The sequence below is a fragment of the Salarias fasciatus genome, unplaced genomic scaffold (genome assembly GCF_902148845.1).
Source record: "Salarias fasciatus unplaced genomic scaffold, fSalaFa1.1, whole genome shotgun sequence".
Lineage (NCBI taxonomy): Eukaryota > Metazoa > Chordata > Actinopteri > Blenniiformes > Blenniidae > Salarias > Salarias fasciatus.
The window spans coordinates 138,073-148,872 of record NW_021941405.1 but is presented as its reverse complement, the minus strand read 5'-3'; the positions used below and the strand labels follow the sequence as shown (position 1 = coordinate 148,872).

The 10,800-nt window shown below is 59.8% G+C and overlaps 1 protein-coding gene across 2 annotated transcripts; it reads left to right on the top strand.

Moving 5' to 3' along the window:
* The first annotated feature begins 2,398 nt into the window (after window positions 1-2,398).
* On the top strand, window positions 2,399-10,440 carry eno3 (enolase 3, (beta, muscle)). 2 transcript variants are annotated; one of them, XM_030087850.1, is made up of 14 exons: window positions 2,399-2,483; window positions 4,277-4,366; window positions 4,529-4,624; window positions 4,730-4,788; window positions 4,907-4,976; window positions 5,424-5,557; window positions 5,854-5,970; window positions 6,100-6,205; window positions 7,726-7,923; window positions 8,955-9,031; window positions 9,104-9,228; window positions 9,537-9,645; window positions 10,071-10,129; window positions 10,210-10,440. In XM_030087850.1, the coding sequence occupies exons 2-14, from the start codon at window positions 4,282-4,284 to the stop codon at window positions 10,277-10,279; spliced, it is 1,305 nt and encodes a 434-aa protein (XP_029943710.1). In that variant the 5' UTR covers window positions 2,399-2,483; window positions 4,277-4,281; the 3' UTR covers window positions 10,280-10,440. The 2 variants fall into 2 exon arrangements, with proteins under 2 accessions (XP_029943710.1, XP_029943709.1); XM_030087849.1 differs by lacking the exon at window positions 2,399-2,483 and adding an exon at window positions 4,063-4,085.
* Window positions 10,441-10,800: the final 360 nt, after the last annotated feature.

The window sequence follows — 10,800 nt, the reverse complement described above, 5'->3', positions numbered from 1 at the left end:
AGAGCCCCTTTCCCACTGGCCAAAAAACCCGTTTAAACCCGCTAACAATCGGCTCCTCATGCAGTGTGAAGCGTTCACTCAGCATTAGACCCGGGTCTTTCAACCCTGCAGTCGACCCGGGTTTTCAGCGGGTCGCTGCTATCGGCTTTTAGTGGGAGGGGCCAAAGGAAGTGTGAAAGGCAGACGCGAGACGACGCGGTAACTTACGTGATGACGTCGACGCAGCGCGGCTACGTTAGCGCGCGAGTTGTTGTTTCTGGACACAGCTGAGATTTCCTTCGTCAACATGACCCAGTTTTGGCAGGACAGCGAGACCAGAGAGCTGCTCTGGATCCGGGGAAGAGGAGACTCGTCTACAGGGAACGGGACTGAGCTCTAGTCCGTTGTTTACTTTCGCTTTGCTCCGTCGCCCTGATGATGTCATCAACGCGGGACACCACCGATGCAGGAAAACACAGCAGGCGGGTCTGCAGGCAGTGTGAAAGGACTCAAAAGACGGTTATTAGCGGGTCGAGAACACGGGTCGACCCGCTCGCTGCAGGGGGGACGGGGGAAGACAGTCCGCTCCCTACCAGCCCATCACACGGGGCCCTGGAGACCTGGAGACCTGGAGACCTGGAGACCTGGAGACCTGGAGACCTGGAGACCTGGCTGCTGAGGAGCAGAGAGGAGGCTCAGCTCCTCCGTAGGACGGAGCCTCCTGGACGCCTCCCTGGGACGAGTTCTGGACATGTCCCACCAGGAGGAGACCCCAGGGAAGACCTAAGACATGCTGAAGAAACCATGTCTCTCGGCTGGCCTGGGGACGCCTCAGGATCCTCCAGGAAGAGTCTGGGGACAGGGAGGTCTGGGGACAGGAAGTCTTGGGACAGGGAGGTCTGGGGACAGGGAGTCTGGACATCCCTGCTTAGACTGCTGACCCTGGACCCGGTCCCGGATCAGCGGTGGACGATGGACGATGGACGATGGACAGATGGACGCTTAGAATCAGGTTCAGGTCAGGGTCAGGGTCCGGCTTAGGGTCTAGGAAATGCATTATGTCAATGAATGTCCTCACAACTATAGAAGTACAAGTGTGTGTGTGTGTGTGTGTGTGTGTGTGTGTGTGTGTGTGTGTGTGTGTGTGTGTGTGTGTGCGTGTGTGTGTCAGGCCCAGGTTTATATTTAGCAGCAGTAAAGGGCTGCAGGACACTGGACAGTAAGGAGCACTTAAAGGTGAGTTTAAAGGGTAGGAGGTGTGTGTGTGTGTGTGAGTGTGTGTGTGTGTGTGTGTGTGTGTGTGTGTGTGTGTGCGTGTGTGTGTCAGGCCCAGGTTTATATTTAGCAGCAGTAAAGGGCTGCAGGACACTGGACAGTAAGGAGCACTTAAAGGTGAGTTTAAAGGGTAGGAGGTGTGTGTGTGTGTGTGAGTGTGTGTGTGTGTGTGTGTGTGTGTGTGTGTGTGTGTGTGCGCGCGCCCTTTGCAGAGAATGCTGAGCTGTCTCATGTTGCTCGCCTTCACGAACTTTGACCTTCTCAGTGAAGGTCAAAGTTTGTCGTGTTCATGTTGGGAAAGTTGTGTTTCCAACCAGGGCCAGCGGCAACCACTCAAAGACACACAAAACCACTCAAAGACACACAAAACCACTCTACAGACACACAATCCACTCTACAGACACACAATCCACTCTACAGACACACAAACCACTGCAAAGACACACAAAACCACTCTACAGACACACAAAACCACTCTACAGACACACAAACCACTGCAAAGACACACAAAACCACTCTACAGACACACAATCCACTCTACAGACACACATAACCACTCTACAGACACACAAACCACTGCAAAGACACACAAAACCACTCTACAGACACACAAAACCACTCTACAGACACACAAACCACTGCAAAGACACACAAAACCACTCTACAGACACACAAAACCACTCTACAGACACACAAACCACTGCAAAGACACACAAAACCACTCTACAAACACACAAAACCACTCTACAGACACACAAAACCACTGCAAAGACACACAAAACCACTCTACAAACACACAAAACCACTCTACAGACACACAAAACCACTCTACAGACACACAAAACCACTCCAGAGAAAGACAACAGGACTACAAAGAGTCAAAACCACTACAACGAGACAAAACAACGACGACACACATACGACTATAAAGACAGCGAAAACAACAACAAAAAGACAAAACAACTTCAAAGAGACGCAAAAGAACAAACAACAACAAGGACAGAAAACAACACAAAACTACAATCGATCCCTAAACGTTGTTGTTTTTCCTCTGATCATGTTTTACATGAATGAACTTTGTGTTTCTGCTCTGAGCAGACAGCCCCCCCACCCCCCCTCCGACCCCTCCCTCAGTGTGTATAAAAGCCCCTCACGACACACACACACACTTTCCACGTCAGTCGGACAGTCGGACGGACAGCCGCAGACCAGAGGACAGCAGCTCTAAGGTAACGCACACACACACGCACACACACACACACACACACACACACACACACACTCAGACGGTGTAGCTCAAACAGTTTCAGGGTGTTCCTTGGTCCAGAAAGTAACAGGGGCCCCTTCAGGGACTGTGCGCCCCAGACAAGCGCCCTTGTTCAAGGGTGGGTGGGGGTGGTGGGTGGGGGGGTCTGCACGGACCGTCGGAGCGGGTGGGGGGGGGGGTGCTGCTGCCGTCGCCTGGTGTTCTGTCGATTGTTTGGGTCAAACTGTTGGCCCACTTGAGGCCCCTCCTGGCTGGGGGGCCCCAAGCAATTGCCTGCCTTGCCTAATGGCAAGCTACACCTCTGACTTCAGGGTGTTCCTTGGTGTATTTCAGGGTGTATTTCAGGGTGTTCCTTGTTATAGCTTTGGGTGTATTTTGGGGTGTTCTTTGGTGTATTTTGGGATGTATTTCAGGGTGTTTGTTTGTGTATTTTAGGGTGTTCCTTGGTGTATTTCAGGGTGTTCCTTGGTGTATTTTGGGGTGTATTTCAGGGTGTTTCTTGGTGTAATTCAGGGTGTTCCTTGATGTATTTTGGGGTGTATTTCAGGGTGTTTCTTGGTGTAATTCAGGGTGTTCCTTGGTGTATTTTGGGGTGTATTTCAGGGTGTTTCTTGGTGTAATTTGGTGTGTATTTCAGGGTGTTTCTTGGTGTATGTCAGGGTGTTTCTCTGCAAATTTATTGTGTATTTCAGGGTTTCAGGGTGTTTCTTGGTTTGCTTCGGGGTGTGTTTTGTCAGTGTTTCTGGGAGTATTTCAGCATGTATCTTGATGTATGTCAGTGTTTGGGTTGGGTTTCACTCTTTCAGGCTGTATTTAGCAACGTTTCTGGGTGTATTTCAGTCTTTTTGGATGTACTTCACTATTCTGGGAAATCTCTGGGTGTATTATGGAGTGTTTCTGGGTGTTCTTCAGTGTTTCAGGGTGTATTTTGGAGTTTTTTGGGGTGTACTTCAGTTTTTCTGGGTGTATTTTGGAGTGTTTCAGGGTGTTGGTTGTGACTGAAGAGATGAATGGAACGACTTCCAGCTTGTTGAAGGTCACAGTGGAAACCTGACAAACAGCACTGAGGGCACAAAGTCCACTCCCAGATAATACACACACACACACACACACACACACACACACACACACACACACACACACACAGATACAAGGACTCTCCTCCGGTCTGACTGAAAGCGACAGCCGGACGCTCAGCGGAGCGTTGTCGCCCTGCGACGGTTCTGAGTGAATGGATGGGAGGAAGACGCCGGACTGGGGGGGGGGGGGGGGGGGGGGGGGGGGGGTTGTGTGACAGAAGTTTCTAGGGTGGGCGGGGCGGGGGGGGGGGTCATGGGGTCATGAGTAAAGGTCAGCGGCAGTAACAGGATCGCAGGCGGTGACCTCTGCTGAAAGGGCACAATAAAGTTCAGAGCACTGAAAATAACCCCCCCCCTCCCCCGTGGAGTGGTATCTCCCACCAGCTGCTGCTCTGCAGGCTGCTCTCTCATTGGCTGTCATGGGGCAGGGGGGCGGGGACTGACAGGGACTAGTGTCATGGCGTTACCAAGGATTTATACAGCAGGTCTGAACACACACACACACACACACACACACTCACACACACACACACACTCACACACACACACACACACACAGACTCACACACACACACACTCACACAGACTCACACACACACACTCACACACACACACTCACACTCACACACACACACACTCTCAGGGCCTCTGGTTCAGGTTCTGCTCTGCTCCTCAGCCAGGATGTCGATCACTAAGATTCACGCCCGCGAGATTCTGGACTCCAGAGGAAACCCCACCGTGGAGGTGGACCTGTGGACCGCCAAGGGTGAGTCCTCCTCCGGGGACCGGGTGTCTCTGGGACTCACTGGGTCTCTCTGGGACTCACTGGGTCTCTCTGGGACTCTCTGGGTCTCACTGGGTCTCTCTGGGACTCACTGGGACAGCGTCCCCTCAGACCAGAGTCCTCTGACGTGTGGTCCCCCTGCAGGTCTCTTCAGAGCTGCCGTCCCCAGCGGCGCGTCCACCGGGGTCCACGAGGCTCTGGAGCTCCGCGATGGAGACAAGAGCCGCTACCTGGGGAAAGGTGAGACCGGGAGGGGGCCCCGCCCACAGGACAGACTGGCCCCGCCCACAGGACAGGCGGGGCTCCGCCCACAGGACCGCCGCTGACTCCCCTGTTGTCCCGCAGGAACCCTGAAGGCCGTGGACCACGTCAACAAGGACATCGCCCCCAAGCTGATCGAGAAGGTACTGCACTCACATCAGGGGGGAGACAGGGAACGGGATCCAGGATCAGGATCCAGATCAGGATCAGGGTCAGGATCAGGTTCAGGTTCAGGTTCTGAGGTCTGACCCGTTCTTGCAGAACCTCAGTGTGGTGGAGCAGGAGAAGATCGACAAGTTCATGCTGGAGCTGGACGGAACCGAGAACAAATGTGAGACCCTGTCTGTCCCTGTCTGTCCCTCACCTGTCTGTCCCTCACCTGTCTGTCCCTCACCTGTCTGTCCCTCACCTGTCTGTCCCTCACCTGTATTTCCCGGTCCTGTCTGTCCCTCACCTGTCTGTCTCACCTGTCTGTCTCACCTGTCTGTCCCTCACCTGTATGTCCCGGTCCTGTCTGTCCCTCACCTGTCTGTCCCTCACCTGTATGTCCCGGTCCTGTCTGTCCCTCACCTGTCTGTCCCGGTCCTGTCTGTCCCTCACCTGTATGTCCCGGTCCTGTCTGTCCCTCACCTGTCCGTCTCACCTGTCTGTCTCACCTGTCTGTCCCTCACCTGTATGTCCCGGTCCTGTCTGTCCCTCACCTGTCTGTCCCTCACCTGTATGTCCCGGTCCTGTCTGTCCCTCACCTGTCTGTCCCGGTCCTGTCTCCTGTCTCCAGCTAAGTTTGGAGCGAACGCCATCCTGGGCGTGTCCCTCGCCGTCTGTAAAGCCGGAGCAGCAGAGAAAGGCGTCCCTCTGTACCGCCACATCGCAGACCTGGCCGGACACAAGGACGTCATCCTGCCCGTCCCTGTGAGTGGGAGGGGCCTGCAGAGGGGGCGGGGCCTGTCCTGGGGGAGGAGTCTGTCTGGGGGAGTGGCCTGTCCTGGGGGAGCAGTCTGTCTGGGGGAGGGGCCTGTCCTGGGGGAGGAGTCTGTCTGGGGGAGGGGCCTGTCCTGGGGGAGGAGTCTGTCTGGGGGAGGGGCCTGTCCTGGGGGAGGAGTCTGTCTGGGGAGAGGGGCCTGTCCTGGGGGAGGGGCCTGTCTGGGGGGAGGGGCCTGTCCTGGGGGAGGGGCCTGTCCCGTGCTGACCGCTGGCTCCGCCTCCAGGCCTTCAACGTGATCAACGGCGGCAGCCACGCCGGGAACAAGCTGGCCATGCAGGAGTTCATGATCCTCCCCGTCGGCGCTGCCACCTTCCACGAGGCCATGAGGATCGGGGCGGAGGTGAGCGGCCGCCAGGTTCCCCTCGCGCCACGCGCACCTAACGGAACCTTAACGGAACCTTAACGGAACCTTAACGGAACCGTAACGGAACCTTAACGGAACCGTAACGGACCGGGCGTGTGGTTCCAGGTGTACCACAACCTGAAGAACGTCATCAAGGCCAAGTACGGGAAGGACGCCACCAACGTGGGAGACGAGGGCGGCTTCGCCCCCAACATCCTGGAGAACAACGAGGGTGAGCAGCAGGGGGGCCTCAGGGGACCAGGAGGGGGACCAGGAGGGGGACCCCCAGGAGGGGGACCAGGAGGGGGACCAGGAGGGGCCCCTCCAGGAGGGGGACCAGGAGGGGGACCCTCCAGGAGGGGGACCTCCAGGAGGGGGACCTCCAGGAGGGGGACCCCCAGGAGGGGGACCTCCAGGAGGGGGACCTCCAGGAGGGGGACCAGGAGGGGGACCTCCAGGAGGGGGACCAGGAGGGGGACCTCCAGGAGGGGGACCAGGAGGGGGACCCTCCAGGAGGGGGACCTCCAGGAGGGGGACCTCCAGGAGGGGGACCTCCAGGAGGGGGACCTCCAGGAGGGGGACCAGGAGGGGGACCTCCAGGAGGGGGACCAGGAGGGGGACCCCCAGGAGGGGGACCAGGAGGGGGACCTCCAGGAGGGCCCCTCCAGCAGGGGCCCTCCAGCAGGGGACCCTCCAGCAGGGCCCCTCCAGCAGGGGCCCCTCCAGCAGGGGGACCTCCAGCAGGGCCCCTCCAGCAGGGGGGCCTCCAGGAGGGGCCCCTCCAGCAGGGGGGCCTCCAGCAGGGCCCCTCCAGCAGGGGGGCCTCCAGCAGGGCCCCTCCAGCAGGGGGGCCTCCAGGAGGGGCCCCTCCAGCAGGGCCCCTCCAGCAGGGGGGCCTCCAGCAGGGGGGCCTCCAGCAGGGCCCCTCCAGCAGGGGGGCCTCCAGCAGGGCCCCTCCAGCAGGGGGGCCTCCAGCAGGGACCCTCCAGCAGGGCCCCTCCAGCAGGGCCCCTCCAGCAGGGCCCCTCCAGCAGGGGGGCCTCCAGCAGGGCCCCTCCAGCAGGGCCCCTCCAGCAGGGCCCCTCCAGCAGGGGCCCCTCCAGCAGGGACCCTCCAGCAGGGCCCCTCCAGCAGGGCCCCTCCAGCAGGGCCCCTCCAGCAGGGGGGCCTCCAGCAGGGGGGCCTCCAGCAGGGCCCCTCCAGCAGGGGGGCCTCCAGCAGGGCCCCTCCAGCAGGGGGGCCTCCAGCAGGGCCCCTCCAGCAGGGCCCCTCCAGCAGGGGGCCTCCAGCAGGGCCCCTCCAGCAGGGGGGCCTCCAGCAGGGACCCTCCAGCAGGGCCCCTCCAGCAGGGCCCCTCCAGCAGGGGACCCTCCAGCAGGGCCCCTCCAGCAGGGCCCCTCCAGCAGGGGGGCCTCCAGCAGGGCCCCTCCAGCAGGGCCCCTCCAGCAGGGCCCCTCCAGCAGGGGCCCCTCCAGCAGGGACCCTCCAGCAGGGCCCCTCCAGCAGGGCCCCTCCAGCAGGGGGGCCTCCAGCAGGGGGACCTCCAGCAGGGGCCCCTCCAGCAGGGGCCCCTCCAGCAGGGCCCCTCCAGCAGGGGGCCCCTCCAGCAGGGCCCCTCCAGCAGGGGGCCCCTCCAGCAGGGCCCCTCCAGCAGGGGGCCCCTCCAGCAGGGGCCCCTCCAGCAGGGACCCTCCAGCAGGGCCCCTCCAGCAGGGCCCCTCGGCGCCGTCTGACGGAACGTGTGTGTTCCAGCTCTGGAGCTCCTGAAGAGCGCCATCGAGAAGGCCGGCTACCCCGACAAGATCATCATCGGGATGGACGTGGCGGCCTCCGAGTTCTACCGCAGCGGGAAGTACGACCTGGACTTCAAGTCCCCCGACGACCCGGCCCGCCACATCAGCGGGGAACAGCTGGGAGACCTGTACCGCAGCTTCATCAAGAACTACCCCGGTGAGCCCAACACCGGAACCCGCCGGGAACCGGGAACCGGGCCGGACCGGAGCTACCGGGCTCTGCTGGCAGGTTCTGTTAGTGAAGAGGTTCAGGTGGAGACCAGGTGGAGACCAGGTGGAGACAGGGTTCAGGTAGAGACCAGGTTCAGGTAGAGACCAGGTTCAGGTGGAGAACAGGTTCAGGTAGAGACCAGGTTCAGGTAGAGACCAGGTAGAGACCAGGTTCAGGTAGAGACCAGGTTCAGGTAGAGACCAGGTTCAGGTAGAGACCAGGTAGAGACCAGGTTCAGGTAGAGACCAGGTAGAGACCAGGTTCAGGTAGAGACCAGGTAGAGACCAGGTTCAGGTAGAGACCAGGTTCAGGTAGAGACCAGGTTCAGGTAGAGACCAGGTAGAGACCAGGTTCAGGTAGAGACCAGGTTCAGGTGGAGAACAGGTTCAGGTAGAAACCAGGTTCAGGTAGAGACCAGGTTCAGGTAGAGACCAGGTAGAGACCAGGTTCAGGTGGAGAACAGGTTCAGGTAGAGACCAGGTTCAGGTAGAGACCAGGTAGAGACCAGGTTCAGGTAGAGACCAGGTTCAGGTGGAGAACAGGTTCAGGTAGAAACCAGGTTCAGGTAGAGACCAGGTTCAGGTAGAGACCAGGTAGAGACCAGGTTCAGGTGGAGAACAGGTTCAGGTAGAGACCAGGTTCAGGTAGAGACCAGGTAGAGACCAGGTTCAGGTAGAGACCAGGTAGAGACCAGGTTCAGGTAGAGACCAGGTTCAGGTGGAGAACAGGTTCAGGTAGAAACCAGGTTCAGGTAGAGACCAGGTAGAGACCAGGTTCAGGTGGAGAACAGGTTCAGGTAGAGACCAGGTTCAGGTAGAGACCAGGTAGAGACCAGGTTCAGGTAGAGACCAGGTAGAGATCAGGTTCAGGTAGAGACCAGGTAGAGGCCAGGTTCAGGTAGAGACCAGGTAGAGACCAGGTTCTAGTAGAGACCAGGTTCTTCATAACCGTCTCATTCTCTGGGTTCTGGTCTCCAGTCCAGTCCATCGAGGACCCCTTCGACCAGGACGACTGGGAGAACTGGTCCAAGTTCACCGGTTCCGTGGACATCCAGGTGAGCCGCCTCCCGCGGAACGCCGGGTTCCCGGCAGAGCGCCGTCTGACCCTCCGCCCCTCGTCCAATCAGATCGTAGGAGACGACCTGACGGTGACCAATCCCAAGAGGATCCAGCAGGCGGTGGACAAGAAGGCCTGCAACTGCCTGCTGCTGAAGGTCAACCAGATCGGCTCCGTCACCGAGTCCATCCAGGCGTACGTAGACCCCACCCGCACCCGGACCCGGACCCGGACCCAGACCTGGACCCGGACCCAGACCCGGACCCGTACCCAGACCCAGACCCAGACCTGGACCCAGACCTGGACCTGGACCCAGACCCGGACCCGGACCCAGACCTGGACCCAGACCCGGACCTGGACCCAGACCTGGACCCGGACCTGGACCCAGACCCGGAACCAGACCTGGACCCAGACCCGGACCTGGACCCAGACCTGGACCCAGACCCGGACCCCGGTCTCACCTGTGTGTGTGTGTGTGTGTGTGTGTGTGTGTGTGTGTCCAGGTGTAAGCTGGCTCAGAGCAGCGGCTGGGGGGTCATGGTCAGCCACCGGTCCGGAGAGACCGAGGACACCTTCATCTCAGACCTGGTGGTGGGGCTGTGCACCGGCCAGGTAGGGGGGGGTCTGGACTGGACGGGTAGACCCTGTGTGGGGGGGTGGACCCTGTGTGAGGGGGTGGACCCGGGGGGGGGGGGGGGGAGACCCTGGGGGGGGTAGACCCTGTGTGGGGGGGGTTAGACCCTGGGGGGGGGTAGACCCTGGGGGGGGTAGACCCTGTGTGGGAGGGGTTAGACCCTGGGGGGGGGGGTAGTCCCTGTGTGGGGGGGTAGACCCTGTGTGGAGGTAGACCCTGGGGGGGGGTAGACCGTGGGAGGGGTAGACCCTGTGTGGGGGGGGTTAGACCCTGGGGGGGGGTAGACCGTGGGAGGGGTAGACCCTGGGGGGGGGGGTAGACCCTGTGTGGGGGGCTAGTCCCTGTGTGGGGGGGTAGACCCTGCCACCCTGCCACCGTTATTTGACGCTTGTCTCTTCCTCAGATCAAGACCGGCGCCCCCTGCAGGTCAGAGCGTCTGGCCAAGTACAACCAGCTGATGAGGTGAGTGACCCCCCCCCCCCCCCCCCCATCTGTCAGGTCAACACCAGGTCCTCCGTGACCTCTGACCTCTGACCCCCCAGGATCGAGGAGGAGCTCGGGGACAAGGCCAAGTTCGCCGGAAAGGACTTCCGCCACCCCAAGATCAACTGAAGCCCCGCCCCCTGGCCTTCCTGTCCGTCGCCATGACGACCGAAGCCCCGGAGCCCGGCGGAGGGGTCAGAGGTCACATGCTGCCGTCCCGACTGTGATTCCCCGACTGATGTTTTCTAAAAAAACACAAAGATAAAGAATAAAGAAGCTAAAAACAGCGAGTCGTGGTGTGTTACACACACACACACACACACACACACAGAGCGGGCCCTGTCTGTGAGGAGCTGCTGCCCCCTGCTGGACACACACTGCAGTCCAGAGCCTGAGACTGAGGAGAAGCTGATCTGATCAGTGATCCGATCGGATCCACCAGACCTGTTTAGACCAGAGGTTCTCATCTGGTCTCACTTCAGGACCAGGATCTGGTCTCACTTCAGGACCAGGATCTGGTCTCACTTCAGGACCAGGATCTGGTCTCACTTCAGGACCAGGATCTGGTCTCACTTCAGGACCAGGATCTGGTCTCACTTCAGGACCAGGATCTGGTCTCACTTCAGGATCAAAAGTTTTATGAAGCACAG

What these genes read in the sequence shown, in the direction of transcription:
- eno3 (XM_030087850.1), top strand. Translation starts at nt 4,282, where the DNA reads ATGTCGATCACTAAGATTCACGCCCGCGAGATTCTGGACTCCAGAGGA. An exon ending in GAGCCGCTACCTGGGGAAAG is followed by an intron (nt 4,625 to 4,729) that starts GTGAGACCGGGA and finishes GTTGTCCCGCAG; the next exon opens with GAACCCTGAAGGCCGTGGAC. An exon ending in AAGTACAACCAGCTGATGAG is followed by an intron (nt 10,130 to 10,209) that starts GTGAGTGACCCC and finishes CTGACCCCCCAG; the next exon opens with GATCGAGGAGGAGCTCGGGG.